General features: G+C 37.5%; 1 protein-coding gene across 1 annotated transcript in view; it reads left to right on the forward strand.

Moving 5' to 3' along the window:
- Positions 1 to 486: 486 nt before the first annotated feature.
- LOC117657204 (vomeronasal type-2 receptor 26-like) overlaps positions 487 to 20,367 on the forward strand; it is a 41,016-nt gene continuing 21,135 nt past the window's right edge. The window contains exon 1 of the mRNA XM_087893271.1: positions 487 to 669. Within this exon, the coding sequence (XP_087749397.1) occupies positions 487 to 669 (183 nt within the window). The remainder of the gene's footprint in view (positions 670 to 20,367) is intronic.

The following is a 20,367-nucleotide window of genomic DNA, read 5'->3' on the forward strand; positions in this document are numbered from 1 at the left end:
CTTTCAGAGAATGGAATCTGCTCAGCGTTCATAGAAAGGCTTTCACAACTAGTCCACTTGGAAAATTTTCAAGAAGTAATTCAAAGAATCTATAGTATTTCCATGAGTTGGGTAAATAGCCAAGCCAATGCATTTCTTGTCTATGGAGAATCATTGACAATTACATGGCTAAGATATGTCACACTTATAACAGATCCTGAAAGCAAGGAAATTGCATTATTTAGAAGGGTATGGATCATGACTGCACAGATTGATTTCATATTATCAGGATTTCAAATCAAATGGGATCTTCATATGTTCCATGGGGCTATTTCCTTCACTGTTCATTCAAGAGCAGTTGCAGGTTTCAAGGAGTTTCTCCAGACCGTAAATCCTCTTTCAGACTCCAGAGATGGGTTTCTGCAGGAAGTTTGGGAACAAGCATTTGATTGTTCATTTCCAAAATCAAAGTTACAAGAAATGCAGAGTAGAAACTGCACTGGGGAGATGAAGCTGGAGGATCTTCCTGGACCTGCCTTTGAAATGGAGATGACCGGCCAAAGCTACAGCATCTACAATGCTGTTTATGCTGTGGCTCATGCTTTGCAAGCTCTATACACATTGCATTTCAATAGAAAAAAAACTATCATCTGTAAAAATCTTGACCTTCCACATCTCCAGGCTTGGCAGGTATTCCCTTTTTCTTGGACACTTCTTTTATTTCAATATGCAGTTTGATGTAAAATTATGTTTTGATCCCATTGTGGAAAGTCTTAATCTTTTCTGCATGTAGAATCAAGCATGAGAAAGCAACCTAGAAATAAGGAAAAATTTCCAAATGGCAAGAACAATGAACAATTAATTAGTGGAACAGCTTGCCTTCAGAAGTTTTGGATGCTCCAAAATTGGAGATTTTTCTGAAGAGAAGGACAGCCACTTATCTGAAATATCATAGGGTCTCCTCCTTGAGTAGGGTGTTGGATTAGAAAACCTCCAGGTCCCTTCTGTCTCTAATATCTTAAATAGATAGAGAAAAAAATGGTTTCTGTTGTTATTCTGTTCATTGAGAAGCTACTGTATGAATTCTGGTTTATATATCACTGGCAGTTATTTAGTAAATCACCAGACATTATACAATAAGAGATAATTGAAATGATAATTTAAATTACTTTTCATGGCCTCTTCCAAACATAATCAATTCTCCAAGAATTTTCCATGTGGCTCATGGTCCTTTCATGGGTAACAAGCTGAGTTTTCTATCTCTATCAGTGTTTTAGAGTAATGAAGTAAAAGTGGCCCTTTTTACATGTGGAATCCATAGTATGGACAATGAAACATGTTTGCAATAATCTTGCAATAACTTAATAATAGTTATAGGAAGAATGAGTGAATGAGTGAAACTTGAATATGAGTTTCTCTTCCCTATTATATTGCTTTTAATTCCCTCTCTGTTTCATTCCTTTTCAAGTAGCTCCATTCATTTCTTCAAGGCATTTCTTTCAACAATTCAGCTGGGGAGAGAGTGTTCCTGAATGAGAAAGGGGAAGCAACAAGTGGATTCGACATCACCAACTTGATCACTTTTCCAAACAGATCATTTCAGAGAGTTAGAGTTGGAAAGATGGATCTCCAGGCTCCAAAGGGGAAGGAACTGTTAATTGATGATGATGTGATTGTCTGGAGTCCAGCTTTTAACCAGGTATTGAATTAGTGAATCCACCATGCCTTAATCCATTATGATCCCATTTTCAACATAGACTCTTTAGAAATCTAATTTCTGTTTTTTTAAAAATAAACAAATTCTTTGAAATAATTATAGTCAAGCATTCCTCAAATTGACAAAAACGATATTACAATAAAAGAAACATGTTTATGTATTTGGTGGGCATTTAGAATGTAATTTAGAATTTAGAACCGTAGAAATGATGGTAGATTTTAGGAGAAACCATCCTATACTACCACCTGTTACAATACTAGAAAACACAGTATCAACAGTAGAGTCCTTCTAGTTTCTAGGTTCTATCATATCTCAAGATTTAAAATGGACACCTAATATCATAAATGTCATCAAAAAAGCCCAAAAAAGAATGTTCTTTCTGCATCAACTCAGAAAGTTCAAACTGCCCAAAGAGATGCTGATTCTGTTCCATAGAGGAATTATTGAATTTGTTTTCTGCACCTCTATAACTGTTTGGTTTTGATCTGCAACTGAACAAGACAGATACAGACTTCAATGGATAATTAGAACTGCAGAAAAAACAATGAAGTCAATAATCATATCACTCCATTCAGAAACTGTTTTAAAAACCCTTCTTTTCAGAACATTTTCATGTTTATCATCAGGTTCTTCCATTTTCTCGATGCAATGACCCTTGTTTCCCTGGATCCTGGAAGAAAGGGATTGAGGGAAATCAGTTCTGCTGCTATGACTGCGTTCCATGCATGGAGGGGAAGATTTCAAATCAAAATGGTAGGGCAGGAATTCTACCATTTTTCCTTAGACTTAAGCAAACTTAAATATACAACTTTAGGATGCATAAAATTGATAAAATGAATTTCAATAATTTGGAATTCCTAGATGACAAATTTCTTGACTTTCCTCCCAGATATGGAAGATTGCTTAGAATGTTCAGAAGATCATTATCCAAATAAAGAAAAGAAAGGCTGCATCCTGAAACTGGTTGTGTTTCTAACCTTTGAAGAAACCATAGGAATTGGTTTATCCTCAGCAGCTCTTTGTTTCTCCTTCTTGACATCTTGGATACTTGGTACATTTATTAAACACAGGGATACCCCCATTGTCAAAGCCAACAACCGGTCCCTCACCTACACCCTGCTTGTCTCTCTTCAGCTCTGTTTTCTCTCCTCTTTGCTCTTCCTCAGCCAACCTGGCAATGTGACCTGCCTTCTCCGACAATCAATGTTTGGCCTCACTTTCTCTGTGGCCATTTCTAGTGTACTGGCAAAAACCATCACTGTAGTTGTGGCTTTCATGGCCACTAAACCAGGATCTCAAATGAGGAAATGGGTGGGGAAAAGATTGGCTCTTTCTATTGTTCTTTCCTGCTCTGTCTTCCAAGTATGTATTTGTATTCTTTGGTTGTCAATATCACCTCCATTCCCTGAGTTGGACATGCACTCAGCACTCCAAGAAATGATTTTACAATGCAATGAGGGGTCAGCTTTCTTCTTCTACTGTGTCTTGGGCTACATGGGTATCTTGGCCATCGCCAGCTTTATTGTGGCTTTCCTTGCCCGTAAATTACCCGACAGCTTTAATGAAGCCAAGTTCATCACCTTCAGCATGTTGGCCTTTTGCAGTGTGTGGATCTCCTTCTTTCCAGCCTATCTGAGCACAAAAGGAAAAGCCATGGTAGCTGTGGAGGTCTTCTCCATCTTGTCCTCCAGCGCTGCATTGTTGGGATGCATATTCCTGCCCAAATGCTACATCATTGTTTTCCGACCTGACCTCAACCACAGAGAACAACTCACAAAGAGAAATTAGTATATGATGTCATATTTCTGGCTCAGAGAAATTGCTGAAAAAAGAAATAGAAAGAATGCAGTCTGTAAGAAACATATAAAATTGTAGGAAAAATTATTTATTTATTTTTATTTTTGTCAAAGAAAGATTTGTGTAAAAGAATGCTGAAAAAAGGAATAGAAAAACTGCTTGCTCTCGAAGGAAATATTTATAAAAAATATAGCAACATAGGGTTGTTTTTTTTCTGTCAAGGAAGGTTTTATGTAAGGTATTTAAGATCCAGTCATATTGGACAACCATTTGTTTGAAATGGTATAGGACAGTGATGACTAATCTTTTTGCTGTCGCATGCCAAAATTGGGGAGGTTGTGCCTACACCCATAATTCAATGCCCCCCCACCCGCGCATGCACACACAACCCCCATGCTCCCCAACTTTTGGCACATGATGGTGAGAAGGTTACAGGTTGGCCCAGTAGGCCTGTTTTTCACTCTCTCCAGGTTCCAGAGGCTTTCCTGTAGCCTGGGGAGGGCAAAAAATCCTTCCCTTCCCAGGAGGCCCACCAGAAGCTGGAAACATCTGTTTCCTGACTTCCAATGGGCCCCGAAGGCCTAAAAACCAGCTGGCTGGTGCGCTCATGGGCACTGGAGCTGAGCTGGGCAATGCTCACGTGCCCACAGATATGGCTCTGTGTGCCACCTATTATTTCATGGTCTTTGTATTCTTCCTTCTGTCTCATTCTTTATTCAAAATGTATACTGACCAATGGCCATAATAAAGAATCTGGCATTTTTCATGGTTTCTGGCATGGCCAGGGGGTTGGGGACCTCTGCTTTAAGTTATGTTAAAGTGTTTGCAATAAATGTATGAAACTTTGGTACAACAACAACAACAACAACAACAACAACAACAACAACAACAACAATAATAATAATAATAATAATAATAATAATAATAATAATAATAATAATAATTTTATTTCTATACCCCCCTTCTCCCAAAGGACTCAGGGTGGTGTACAGCCAATTTAAAAACACAAGACACAACAATGATTAAAAATTAAAATAATTAAATAGATTTGGCCAATTTAAAACCCCAAAAATTTAAAATACCCCAATTTAAAATTATTATGTTGATAGGCCAGCCGGGCGGAACAACAGGGTCTTCAATGCGCAGCAAAACACCCGGAGGTCGGAGATCTTACGTATTTCCAGGGGCAGTTCATTCCACAGGGCTGGGGCTCCCACAGAGAAGACCCTCCCCCTGGGTGTCGCCAGCCGACATAACTTGGCTGATGGCACCCTGAGGAGACCCTCTCTGTGGGAGCGGATTGGTCGGTGGGAGGCTATTGGTGGCAGAAGACGGTCTCGAAGGTACCCGGGTCCAAGAAATCTTTTGAAGATTTTTAGTGAGCTTAAGGTATTTTTTAAAAAAGTTCTGCATTGTTTCTCCTTGAAAAAAAATGCATATAATAAATGACTGATACCTACTGGATCTGTTCATATTTTATTTTGTGAAAAATTGGTAGAAAATAAATGTGGTACCTTGAAAAAAAGCATTATTTTGGCCAGACGGACTCCCTGCAGAGGTGTATAAACATCTACAGGACATATTAAGCTCATCAATGTTAGAGCTTTACAATGAAGTACTCTTAGAAGCTAAGATGCCAAATACTTGGATAGAAGCAAATATTACATTAGTTCTAAACGAACACTCAGATTTAACACAGATAAAGAATTACAGGCATATATCATTATTAAATGCAGACTACAAAATTTTCACATCAATAATAGCAGAAATATTAAAAAGATTCTTGAATGAATTTATACATCCAGACCAAAATGGATTCTTGCCTGAAAGACCAATAAAAAATAATGTAAAATTTATTTTAGATATGTTGGAGTATTATGAAGTGCACTCTGAAAAACAAATGGCATTGATCTTTTTAGGTACAGAGAAAGCACTTGACAATGTAAACTGGCCATTTATGTTTCAACATTTAGAATGTATGGATTTTGGCGAGAAGTTTATAAATATGATTAAGACAATTTATTCCAAACAAACAGCAAAAGTGATTGTGCATGGGGACTCAATGGAGAAGTTCAATAGCTTTGGTACTACAGTGGTTTAAAGCACCCTGTTATTAACACAGCTGCCTGCAATTTACTGCTGGTTCGAATCTCTCCAAGGCTCAAGGTTGACTCAGCCTTCCATCCTTTCTAAGGTAGGTTAAATGAGGACCCAGTTTGTGGGGGCAATAAGCTGACTTTGTATAAATATACAAAAGTATGAAGGCTATTGCTTAACACACTGTAAGCCGCCCTGAGTCTCCGGAGAAGGGCGGCATATAAATCAAATAAAAAAATATATATAAAAAAAGGCCCAAGACAAGGATGTCCACTATCCCTATTTCTATTTATATTAACATTGGAAGTGCTGAAGTATTAGACAAGATCAGGAAATAAAAGGCATGGAAATAAAAGAGAAAAATACAAACTATAAGCATGTGCAGATGAACTGGTGCTTATTTTGGAAGAGCCATTGGAAACTAGACCCAAGCTAATAGGAAAAATAGAAGAATACGGAGAAGTTGCAGGCTTGAAAATAAATAAAGAAAAAACCAAATTACTACTTAAGAACTTTACAGATAAACAGAAAAAATGAATTGACAAAGAATATAGGCTTTCAGGCAGTGAAAAAAGTAAAATACTTAGGAGTTTACTTAACAATAAGATGTGAAACAATTAAAGAAGATAATTATACAAGGTTAATGCAACAAATTAAATCAGACTTGGAGAAATGGAAAAATTTGGCAATTCTCAATGGTAGGAAGAATAGCAACTATAAAAATGAATATCTTGCTGAAGTTACTATTTCTATTTCAAACTATTCCTATAAAACTAGAGAAAAAATATTTTGATGAATTAAAGAAAATAATTTTTAGCAAGGGAAAAGAGCAAGAAAAAGACTGAAAATGCTGCAAGATTCTAAAAACAATGGAGGTTTTGGGATGCCAGATTGTGAACTTTCTTACCAAACTTCTACATTTGGGTGAAAGAATAGGGATAAACCTTAGACATAGAAGATTATTATTGTTGGAGGGACGGCAGTTGGGATGGCATGCCTTTCTAGGGTATGAAAAGAATAAAATACCATATTTTCCGGCATATAAGACGACTGAGCATATAAAACGACCCCCGAATTTTCCTGTTAAAATGTAGGGTTTGGGCTATACTCGCCATATAAGACTACCCCTCTTCCAATGCACACCAAATAAAAATTAAAAAACATCAACTGGCTCACCCACAATGTAAAAGCAGCTGTGTTAGACCCAAAATGGCCCCTGAAACAATCAGGAACCTCACACAGCCACAAAAAGCCCCCCAAAACAACTTTCACACTTTACACACACACAACACAACACAACACAACTGGCTCACCCACAATGTAAAAGCAGCTGTGCTAGACCCAAAATGGCCCCTGCAACAAGCAGGAACCTCACACAGCCACAAAACGCCCAAAAACCCAACTTTCACACTTTACACACACAAAATTCCACATACAGCTTTGTGAGATTTTGTGTGTTTGTGTAGTTAGAGTGAAACACTACAAAAACACACTAAATCTCAGAAAGCTGCACAAATATTATTTTATTTTATTTTTATTTTTATATGAAAGCTAAATTTAAAACTTCCTAAACTTTAAATGGCTAGGTCTAAAAAAGAACAACTAAAAAAACCCCCAATTAACTATTTTTTTTAAAGATCCCAAAGAGGAAAAAAACTTATCCAATAGAACAGGGGTCTCCAACCTTGGCAACTTTAAGACTTGTAGACTTCAACTCCCAGAATTCCTCAGCCAGCTTTGTTTTGCTGGCTGAGGAATTCTGGGAGTTGAAGTCCACAACTCCCTGCCTGCTTGATTGCAGGCAGGGAGTTGCTTGCTGATGGAATGGATTCAGGCAAGCGAAGCAAGGCAAAGTGAAGCAAGGCAAGCGCTAAGGTAAGCAAGCTGGAGGGGGAAAACTTTTTTCCTTCTCCATGGCTCTGGCGATCCCAGCGGAGTTGCCTGATTAGCAGATCATCAGAGCTTGGATAATCAGAGCCATGTGAAAGGAGAAAAGTTTTTCCTTCTCCATGGCTCTGGCGATCCCAGCGGAGTTGCCTGATTAGCAGATCGTCAGAGCTTGGATCGTCAGAGCCATGTGAAAGGAGAAAAGTTTTTTTTCCTTCTCCATGGCTCTGGCGATCCCAGCGGAGTTGCCTGATTAGCAGTTCGTCAGAGCTTGGATCGTCAGAGCCATGTGAAAGGAGAAAAGTTTTTTTTCCTTCTCCATGACTCTGGCGATCCCAGCGGAGTTGCCTGATTAGCAGATCGACAGAGCTTGGATCGTCAGAGCCATGTGAAAGGAGAAAAGTTTTTTCCTTCTCCATGGCTCTGGCGATCCCAGCGGAGTTGCCTGATTAGCAGATCGTCAGAGCTTGGATCGTCAGAGCCATGTGAAAGGAGAAAAGTTTTTTTCCTTCTCCATGGCTCTGGTGATCCCAGCGGAGTTGCCTGATTAGCAGATCGTCAGAGCTTGGATCGCCAGAGCCATTTAAGGCTTATCAGAGCCTTTTGGGCTGGTCTGCCCGGTTACAGGAGAATGACACCCGGCATATAAGACGACCCCCGACTTTTGAGAAGATTTTCATGTGCTAAAAATACGCCGGAAAATACGGTACATAGATATTTTCAAAGACATTATGTACGAAATGCTCTACTTTTAGTTTGGAAAAAGTTAAAGCAAAATTGTCAGGTGTGCCTCCGTTCAAAACCCAAGAAAGAAAAACCCGAACTCCATGTTTGTAGAGAAAGTTACTTTTACTGAGCATGAACTGAATGCAGCGCAAGAAAAGCAAAGTCTGAGGCAATAGGTGTGAAAATTACATATTGAAAGCATCCCCAAATCCCTCCCCCCCCCAAGGACCCAGGTTGAGTGTCCAATCCACATCTCCCCAAGGTGTCATGTGGGGTACTTCTTCAGATGGCCCCGTCTATCTGGTATGCCGGAACAGTTGACCTTGACGGCTATCAGCTCTCTCTGCAGCTGCTAAGAAGACAGTGAGAATTTCCCTCTCTTTTCCAAGTCATCTCCACCAGCTCACTTCCCCACCCCTCCCAAATACCTCCCTCCACGAATTACAATGGCAGCCGAAAGCAAGCAAGCAAGCATCATGAGGCTGACAAAAATATTACACAAAAACACCAATTTGGCTTTCAGCAATGGAAGCATGGATACATCCAAAGGTTGTAAACTTGGAAAAAAATTATAACATACAAAGACATTTTGAATGAGGAAGGGGGACTTAAAACTAAACAAGAACTACAGGAACAAGGTAGGCATGGTGGCCACACCTGCAAATACAATCAAGAACAATAGAACAATAGAATAACAGACTTGGAAGGGACCTTGGAGGTCTTCTAGTCCAACCCCCTGCCTAGGCAGGAAACCCTACACCACTTCAGACAAATGGTTATCCAACCTCTTCTTCAAAACTTCCACTGTTGGAGCATTTACAACTTCTGGAGGCAAGTTGTTACACTGATTAATTGTTCTCACCCTCAGGAAATTTCTATTCTATTCTATTCTATTCTATTCTATTCTATTCTATTATTTGCTCTAACTCTCAGAAAATTTATCCTTACTTCTAAGTTGCTTCTCTCCTTGATTAGTTTCCGCCCATTGCTTCTTGTCCTGCCTCAGGTGCTTTGGAGAATAGCTTCACTCACTCTTCAAGATATGAGAAAGCTGCAAAGACATGGTTTCTATAAAAAGTCAACAGTATTGGACCAAATATTATTAGGGATGGATAAAAAATTAATTAAGAAAATACATAACTGTTTACTAAGCTTCAAAATGGATGATGAACAAGTGAAAGAGACAATGATAGTATGTGTGAAAAACTTTGGATAAACTATAGAACTGGATAAATGGCAAAAACTCTGGTATAGAAATTATCAACTGACAATGCTGACCACATACAAGAAAAATCCATATAAAATGTTTTATAGGTGGCATTTGCCACCGGCAAGGTTAGCTAGGATGTTTAAAAACATGCCCACTAAATTATGGAAATGCAACCAGATACCAGGTACTTATTATCATATGTGGTGGACATGCCCAAAGGCAAAAAATAACTTTGGATAAAGATACAAATGTGGTTAGAGAAAATGTTAAAGCAACATATAGATATAAAGCCAGAAATATTTCTTTTAGGTATATTACCAGAAACATATGGCAAAGGGAATGTATATTTAATATTGTATGTTTTGACACCAGTGAGAATTGTATTTGCACAGCACTGGAAAACTGAAGAAATTCTTACAGAGGAAAATATAATTTAAAAAAATACTAGGATGTGCAGAAATGGATAGGTTAACACTAAAGATGAAGAACAACGAAAATATAGAATATTTTTTAATATGGGATCTATTTTATCAATGGTTCGATGATACAGGTGGAAATTGGAAGTTGAAAAATGATTAATATGTACAAACAAATAATATTACCATTATTATTATCATTATTATTATCATCATCATTATTATTTATAACATAAATTGACCCAGACAATACACTGTTTACTAAGCACTAATGTATGTTACAGAAAAATGTATAAATAAAGAAATTTTTAAAAGGAAAAAGGATTATTTTTAACAATTAAATATATATTCTACTGCAAATCTTCCATTGGTTACTTTCATTGGCATTGCTCATTTTTAAAAAAATAGCTGGACTTCCGGTTTGCTTCTTGCCGCCGCTAGACGATCCCTTGGGATCACCGCCCCATTGCCTGTAAAGAGCCGCCTTTACATCTGAAAGGCGGCTCGAAAAAACTCCATTTCCATGTGGAAATGGAGATAGAGCCGGCGGGGGCAGGTAGAGATCTCTGCATAGCCCCCAAAGTTTTTTTTTTACTTTTGGGGACGAAGCAGATGACACTCCCTATTTCCCTTGCCGCTGCTCCGGGCTTTGGGAGACCTCTGCTTATGCAGAGCTAGGCGACAAGATCAAGCCTACAAAAATTAACAGAACAATCAAAAAGGATATGAGCTGGACCTGTGACCCTGAATCGCAAGTATTTTACTTATTTTACAATAGTTATTGAAGAAGGAAAAGGAAAAGGAAAAAAAGAATCTTTAAAAATGGTGACTGCCGAGGCTTGAGAAGGGGCTGAAAGGGAGAGTCCTTCCGTTTCCTACTGAGATACAAAGTAGCGGAATAAATACTTTTGGCTACACTTGAAAGTAAAGCTCTATTTTTGTGTTTCTCTCTTCCTGGAGATCTGATATTGATCTTGGTTGGAAAGAAGTTTTTTTTTTCTCTTTTGCCTCTCTTTTCTTTTTTTTAAAAATAGTTTGTCTGTGTGGAAATATGGCATTAAAGCTTGCAAAGCTGGACAAACAAGCAGTGGGGGGGGATTCCCCCATTAACAAATTACGTGAACAAGTTTTAAAGCTCCAGTCTCAGAAAACTGATGTTAATATAATTGAATTTCTTTTGGAGGAGATTGTAAGAAGGGATGAGATTGTGAATCAGAACTTTGAAAAATTTAAGCAGGAAATTAAAGAATTAGTGCAATTAAAGTTTGATACTCTGGATCGAAAGATTATAAAAATGGCTAATGGCTATGCAGAATTTATGATCAAGTTGGCTGAAAATACTAACTTATTAGAGTCTAAAGTGGAAGAAATTGAGGACAATTTGGACAATAGAATACAAAAAATTGAAAATGATTTGACAAACATTCAAGACAATAGCCCAGAAGAAAAACCTAAAATGGAGGCTGAACAAAAGACTTGTAATGCAGAAAATATACAACAACGGATTGAAAGAGAAGTTTTAATGATGCAATATAATTTTACTGAATATGCGATTAGACTGAGAGGTTTGCAGGAAAATAACAGAGATGATTTAAGGAAAATATCTTCTGAAATTCTGGCTGGGATTTTAAAGGTTCAACCTGAGGAAGTGTTTTGTAGGATCGACAGAGTTTATAGAATAAACTCCTGGATTGCAAAGCAAAGGCAATTGCCTAGAGATGTGGTGATTTACTTTACAGATAAAGAAATCTGGAATAATATTGTGCAAAATTCCTTCAATTCTACCTTGCAATTGTATGGAAGAAAGATTTGGATCTACAAAGAGCTCCCCCCCAAGATGTTAACGGAAAGGAAGAAATTTGGTTTTCTGGTGACTGAGTTAAAAAAAAGAAATATTCCATTTAGGTGGGATGCCCCAGTTGGTATAATATTGAGATATCAAGGAGAAAGATACCAACTAAATACTGTTGAAAAAGCGGAAGAATTTTATCAAAAAATTTTGAAAATGAACTTAACATCTTTAGGCACAATACAGGATAAGCAGAAGGAGTTGGAAATAAAGGGAAAACATCGAATTACAGAGGTTGCGGTAGACAAATTGCCTTTGGATTCTTTAGATACCCCAGCTGGATTATCTACAAATATGAGAGAAGTGGCATCTGACTCTAATGTGATGATTCATCAAGTCAAAGACAAGTATGGAAACCAATTAGCTGATATACAATTGGCAAAAAAGAAATATGAGATACAAAAACAAAACCAACAAGATCAAGTTATAAAGCAGAATGAAAACCGATCAGTTGATATACAACTTGCAGAAAGGAAACCAGGATGGAAATTAAACCCACAAAAAGAAAAGAAAAAAAGAAATAGGTCTTATAAAAATAGAAATTTCTAAATTAAGCAACAGTAAAGCCAGTGATTTTAAAAAAATGAATGAATATGTGAAAAGATAGTGGAGGCAAAGTATTGGTTAATATTATCCTAAGGACAGTGACAGACCTCTGCAATGCCGTAATTTTGGGATGTGAAAAGAGCCTTAAATTGTTGGATTTGAATTATCTACTTTGGATTTCTTTCTTTTATCGATAAATATATTATAATTATACTGAGCTACAAGGCAAGAGAGTTACGCTGGGGCATGCAGAAGATCTGGTTGTTACCCACCAGGACGATGGGAATTAATGATGAAAGCCACAATTACAACTGTATGGAATATAATCATAATGTCACTCGAGGGTGTTGTTTTTACTTTTATATATATATGAGGATATTCATTACTGATGGGGGCAGATGATGACTGAAGATTTTGAACAAACTGTTGCACCAGGATGCTATGTTACCCTACTATGGATGATGGACTCAACAATCCAGTGGAAAGACATTAAAGAAGATATTATATGGATTATAAATTTAAAGTCATTGTCTTTTTTTTTATAATGAAATATATATATATATATATATATATATATATATATATATATATATATATATATATATATATATATATGTTTTCTGAGGTTTTCGCGGGTGTTTGTATGTAGGTCTTTGGTTATTCGGGTTTTCTCCCGCGTAAAATTGGAGGTTTCTTGGCGACGTTTCGACGAAGTCTCATTCGTCATCTTCAGGCTGGTGTTCTCGGCTTCGTGCTTCCAGGAGCAATGTGAGATCGCAGGTGTCTCTTCCTTTTAACTGCTAGTGGGGGTGTGAGCTGATTGGGTGGGAACTTGGCTGTGTTCTGATTGGGTGGAGGTGTGTTCTGATTGGTATCAAAGAAGCCTTGACAGTTATCCAAAACAAATATAACCCCCCCAAGCACATCTTAGATCTGACCAACCACTGCCTATCCAACACATACTTCATCTATAATGGACAGAAATACAAACAAACAGAAGGAGCACCCATGGGATCACCCCTCTCACCTGTCATTGCCAACCTCTATATGGAATACTTTGAAACCCAAGCTCTGGAAAAATCTGATCACAAACCTAAACTCTGGCTCAGATATGTGGACGACACCTTCATAATCTGGCCACATGGGAAAGAAAAACTGGACAACTTCCTCACACACCTCAACAGCCTACACCCCAAAATACAGTTCACCATGGAAACAGAAGCGAACAACCAACTTCCCTTCCTGGATGTCTTAGTCTACAGAAAATCCAATGGCTCCCTAGGACACACTATCTACCAGAAGAAAACACACACAAACCGCTATCTGCACGCACTCTCACACCACCACCCTGCCCAGATCAACTCTGTAGCCAAGACACTCATTTCCAGAACAAAACGCTTAGCTGACGAACAACACCTAAAAACCGAACTACACACTCTCACTAACGTACTAACATCCAATGGATTCCAAAGAAATAAGATCACCAACCTAATCCAAAAAGAAACCCCCACTAAAATCCAAGACAGAGAACAAGAAAACGGCAAAGCCCTCCTCCCATACATAAAAGGCACCACAGACAGAATAAGCAAAATCCTCCACAAACATAACATCAAGACAGCATTCTGCACAAACCGAAAAATATCCACCATCCTAAGGAACCCCAAAGACAAAATTGAGTTAGAAAATCAAGGAGTATATGAAATCCCATGCACCGCCTGCCCCACCACATACATCGGACAAACCAACAGACGAATAAGTGCACGCATAGAAGAACACAAGAACTCAGTCAGAAAAGAGGAACCAACTTCTTCCCTGGTCCAACACCTTAAAGCCACAGGACATGATATTGACTTTAAAAAGACCAGAACTATCACCAAAACTGAACACTTTAACAACAGAATAATCAGAGAAGCCATCGAGATAGAAAAACGCCCACACAGCATGAACAAACGAGACGATACCTCCCGCCTACCAGCCATTTGGAAACCCGCCCTTATTGACAAACGAGTCCCTAACACGACGAATGACACCAGACCCACACTCACGAGAGCCACACAGGATGTCACCACCACACATCCACGCAGAAAACAGACTCAAACCCACACTGATAATGAGCCACGACCAAGGACCAGAAGCCAGACCGCAGCTGCATCATTAGCCACTTTAAACCCCTCCAATCCATACATGAAGCAGACTGACACCCACCATGAAGAGATAGCATGGCCACGAACACGAAGCCAAACAACAACAATGCAGCTCACCAGCTCAAATCCCCCTGCAACTCAGACTAAGCTGAGCACAACCAAGCCCCCACCCAAACAGAACACACCCCCAGCCAATCAGAGCACAACCAACCCCCCATCCAATCAGAGCACAGCCAAGCCCCTAACCAATCAGAACACACCTCCACCCAATCAGAACACAGCCAAGTTCCCACCCAATCAGCTCACACCCCCACTAGCAGTTAAAAGGAAGAGACAGCTGCGATCTCACATTGCTCCTGGAAGCACGAAGCCGAGAACACCAGCCTGAAGATGACGAATGAGACTTCGTCGAAACGTCGCCGAGACACTTCCAATTTTACGTGGGAGAAGACCCGAATAACCAAAGACCTATATATATTAGCAGAGTGGGCAGTGGATTAAAGATATTAAGAATTGTTGTGCATGGCAATTTTGTAGGAAAGTGGGTGGAAATAGGTTAGTTTACTGATTGATTAGTTTAAGAAAAGAGATGTTTAAGTGATATATTTAGGGGAGTGGAGGAAATGGATAGAGTTGAATAAATGTTAAATTAGGATTTATGGGGAAGGCTGCTTGGAAATGTTATATTAATATACACAAAAGATTAAATGTTAAAGTAGGATTTATTATATAGTTTTAAAGTGGAAGGTTGTTTTGAAATGTTGTAATAATATACAGATATAAGTTTGGGGGAGGAGAAAAAGGGCAGATTATTGCTAAATTGGGAGTTATAATAATATTATGCTAAATTAGAAGTTATCATACAATGTTATAGTAGAATGCTTTTTTTTTAAATATATGGTAAAAGGGGGAAGTAATAATATTAATAATATTTTTAGCAAGTAAGGGTCAGTATTTAGAGGAGGGAGTAAGGGGATGGTAAAATATTATGTAATCTGTTATGAATTAGGCTTTTGTTGTGAAGAAGTCACAGGGGGGGATGGGTGGTGAGGGGGGGTTAGGGAGGAGGGGGGGGAGAAAAAAGGGGGAAAATTTTGTATTTGAAAACGTTTCAATAAAAAAAAAACAAATAGCTGAACCATCAGTTACATATTATCTCATCAAAACAAAGTAATTATATCCCAGAGGAATTACTGTAGGCCAAAACATTAAAGGCTACACAGAAGGCTTTGAAATTCAACAACAAACCACAGGAAGTTTAGTACAAGAAGTAATAACATCTCTGCCAGATTTGTTCCTTCAAGTATCCGCTCTCTGTTCTTTTCTGTCAGAATATCTGTTCAAATTCTGGTGGCATTCAAGATACAAATTTGTGTTCACATGGATCTTCAAATAGAAAACAATAGATTTTTTCCTTAGGTGCATTCTCAGATATAAACCCTGGATCAATCTTAAGATGAAGTATTGGATTGTATTTATTTTGTGATCGGTAGGCTGGAAAGCAAACCATTTCACAATAACAAAAGCATGAAGATGTTTTTGGTAATGTTTTTGGTGCATAAAGTAGTTACTCTGAAATGCCCTGCAAGTGATGCTTTCTTTATTCCACATGAGTGGTACAAGCCTGGCAACTTCATCATTGGTGGGATGGTGTCTCACTTCGGTTACCAACTTTATGAAATTAAATTTAGTGAAAATCCTTCTAAGAAACCTTATGAAATACCAGCGTAAGAATTTTTTTCTCTCTCTTACCTTACTCAGATTTTCAAAAATCCTTTATCTGATTAAAAGATAGTTGCACATAAACATATAATTTTTAATATCATCTAGGCCTTCTCTTTCTTTCAATTGTATCTGGTTATGAGAGAAGAAATAACATTCTTTACATTATTTTAAAGTCTTTGACATGAAATATATCAAACTTCATATCAAGAAGTCTCTATATGAAGATTTACTGGGATAAAGATATTTTTTAAAAAGATTTGGCATTATCTCTTCTTACAAAACATACATACAGTAAATAAGTGATTGCACCTGAATCTGTTTATAAACTATTTTCTGAAAATGTCATAGAAAATATATGAAAAATTTTTCATATATTTTTTACCTTGAAAAAATTGACCACTTGTATTTGTTGCAGTACATATGTCTTGGAAGTCAGGAAAATGCTTTGTAAAAGAAATTTGAGCTCTGTAGAAATGACCAGTATAAGAGAATATTTTAGTTCACGATGAAAATGAGGAGTCCTCTGATATTGAGTGTTTTCTTACAGATAAGATCATCAGTGTTGGGTTGTGATGATGTTACCTACTTTGGGTAATGAAATGTCTGCAAAAAAGGAACTAAGCTCAGAGAAAAAGAAGGATCACTCTGTAGAAATTATTGATAGTTTTAGAAAAGCTATTTTCTTTCTATTGCCATCACAGAAAGAAGACTTTGTTATTTATACAGAAATGATGCTACCTTATGAGAATTGTCAATTTACACTTTCAACTATTGAAATTATTTGCAGTATAATGACCAAATTTCATCAACACGTCCTTGCCTTGGCTTTTGCTGTGAAGGAGACCAATGAGGACTCCCAGATCTTACCTAACGTCACTCTTGGGTTCCACATCTATGACAGTTACTTCCATGCAAGCATGACCTACCGCACCACCCTGGACCTGCTTTTCAAATCCCAGGAATTTCTCCCTAACTACAAATGTGATAGACAGAAGAATCTCATAGCTATCATTGGGGGACTGGATTTTGTCACATCATCTCATATTGCTGAAATTACAGGATCCTTCAAAATCCCACAAGTAAGTTGTGAAAGGGCTAAAGAGAACAATTCATTATTCTGTTCTTGATGTTGTTATGGATTAATCAAGGAGCAATAAACATTAGCATTAGCTTTGTATTAAGATATTAGTTAGCATAATTTTGAAACTACAAGAAGTGAGTATCTATATACTTGAGGAAAGATTTGAACATAGTGTTCCTTGCTTCTATCAAAATAATTGATCAATCATATGTGTTTGAAATAATTCCAATAAATTCATTTCCATATTAATACCTAGAAGAATTTCAGGAAAACATTTCCTTCCTTGCATATATTTTGTATGAAAACTAGATCTGGACAATTGCATTTGATCTTACAACTCAAGAGAATACTACTTCACTTTCTTGCAGCTGACATATGGCTCATTACCCCAAGAAGAATTTGAGGCCAGTAAAGTCTCTTCACTTTATTTCATGGTCCCAAAAGAGGACCATCAGTACATTGGGATTATCCAACTGCTTCATCATTTCAAGTGGACATGGATTGGGATATTTGCCATTGATAACAACGATGGTGAAAATTTCTTACAGAAAATGCAGCCCTTACTTTCAGAGAATGGAATCTGCTCAGCGTTCATAGAAAGGCTTTCACAACTAGTCCACTTGGAAAACTACCCAGAAGTAATTCAAAGAATCTTAATTATTTCCATGAATTGGATAAATAGCGAAGCCAATGCATTTCTTGTCTATGGAGAATCATTGACAATTATGTGGCTAAGATTTGTCACACTTATAATAGATCCTGAAAGTAAGGAAATTGCATTATTTAGAAGGGTGTGGATCATGACTGCACAGATTGATTTCATATTATCAGGATTTCAAATCAAATTGGATCTTCATATGTTCCATGGGGCCCTTTCCTTCACTGTTCATTCAAGAGCAGTTGCAGGTTTCAAGGAGTTTCTCCAGACTGTAAATCCACTTTCAGACTACAGAGATGGGTTTCTGCAGGAAGTTTGGGAACAAGCATTTGATTGTTCATTTCCAAAACCAGAGTTACAAGAAATGCAGAATAGAAAATGCACTGGGGAGATGAAGCTGGAGGATCTTCCTGGACCTGCCTTTGAAATGGAGATGACCGGCCAAAGCTACAGTATCTACAATGCTGTTTATGCTGTGGCTCATGCTTTGCAAGCTCTATACACATTGCATTTCAATAGAAAAAAAACTATCATCTGTAAAAATCTTGACCTTCCACATCTCCAGGCTTGGCAGGTATTCCCTTTGCCTTGGACACTTCTTTTATTTCAATATGCAGTTTGATGTAAAATTATATTTTGATCCCATTGTGGAAAGTCTTAATATTTTCTGCATGTGGAATCAAGCATGAGAAAGCAACCTAGAAATAAGGAGGAATTTCCAAATGGCGAGAACAATGAACAATTAATTAGTGGAACAGCTTGCCTTCAGAAGTTTTGGATGCTCCAAAATTGGAGATTTTTCTGAAGAGAAGGACAGCTACTTATCTGAAATATCATAGGGTCTCCTCCTTGAGTAGGGTGTTGGATTAGAAGGCCTCCAAGTCTCTTCTGACTCTAATATCTTAAATAGATAGAGAAAAAAATGGTTTCTGTTGTTATTCTGATCATTGAGAAGCTACTGTATGAATTTTGGTTTATATGTCACTGGCAGTTATTTAGTAAATCACCAGGCATATACAATAAGAGATAATTTAAATGATAATTTAAATTACTTTTCATGGCCTCTTCCGAAAATAAGCAATTCTCCAAATATTTTCCATGTGGCTCATGAACTTTTCATGGGTAACAAGTTGAGCTTTCTGTGTCTATCAGAATCTTAGAGTAATGAAATAAAAGGGGCCCTTTTTGGATGTGGCATCCATAATATGAAACATGAAACATGTTTGCAATAATCTCTATCTTGCATCTCTCTATGGAAGAATGCTTGAATCTCAGATTCTAAAATTTGAGTAAAGGACAATGAGGAAAGATCAGATATGATCTAGGTTGAATTAGTTTTTTATGTAGTGAATCTAAATCAGGAGTGTCAAACTTGAGGCCCTAAGTTTTCATACTTAATAATAGTTATAGGAAGAATGAGTGAATGAGTGAAACTTGAATATGAGTTTCTCTTCCCTATTATATTGCTTTTAATTCCCTCTCTGTTTCATTCCTTTTCAAGTAGCTCCATTCATTTCTTCAAGGCATTTCTTTCAACAATTCAGCTGGGGAGAGAGTGTTCCTGAATGAGAAAGGGGAAGCAACAGGTGGATTCGACATCACCAACTTGATCACTTTTCCAAACAGATCGTTTCAGAGAGTTAGAATTGGAAAAATGGATCTACAGGCTCCAAAGGGGAAGGAACTATGGATTGATGATGATGTGATTGTCTGGAGTCCAGCTTTTAACCAGGTATCGAATTAGTGAATCCACCATGCCTTAATCCATTATGATCCCATATTCAACATAGACTCTTTAGAAATCTAATTTCTGTTTTTTAAAAAATAAACAATGGCATATTCTTTGAAATGTTTATAATCATGCATTCCTCAAATTGACAAAAATGATATTGCAATAAAAAAACATGTTTATGTGTTTGGTGGGCATTTAGAATGTAATTTAGAATTTAGAACCATAGAAATGATGGTAGATTTTAGGAGAAACCCTCCTATACTACCACCTGTTACAATACTAGAAAACACAGTATCAACAGTAGAGGCCTTCTAGTTTCTAGGTTCTATCATATCTCAAGATTTAAAATGGACACCTAATATCAAAAATGTAATCAAAAAAGCACAACAAAGAATGTTCTTTCTGTGCTAACTCAGAAAATTCCAACTGCCCAAAGAGATGCTGATTCTGTTCCATAGAGGAATTATTTAGTTTGTTTTCTGCACCTCTATAACTGTTTGGTTTTGATCTGCAACTGAACAAGACAGATACAGACTTCAACGGATAATGAGAACTGCAGAAAAAACAATGAAGTCAATAATCATGTCACTCCATTCAGAAACTGTTGTAAAAACCCTCCTTTTCAGAACATTTTCATGTTTTTCATCAGGTTCGTCCATTTTCTCGATGCAATGACCCTTGTTTTCCTGGATCCTGGAAGAAGGGGATTGAGGGAAATCAGTTCTGCTGCTATGACTGCGTTCCATGCATGGAAGGGAAGATTTCAAATCAAAATGGTAGGGTAGGAATTCTACCATTTTTCC

This window comes from Pantherophis guttatus, chromosome 4 (assembly GCF_059756535.1).
Source record: "Pantherophis guttatus breed Tessera chromosome 4, ASM5975653v1, whole genome shotgun sequence".
NCBI lineage: Eukaryota > Metazoa > Chordata > Lepidosauria > Squamata > Colubridae > Pantherophis > Pantherophis guttatus.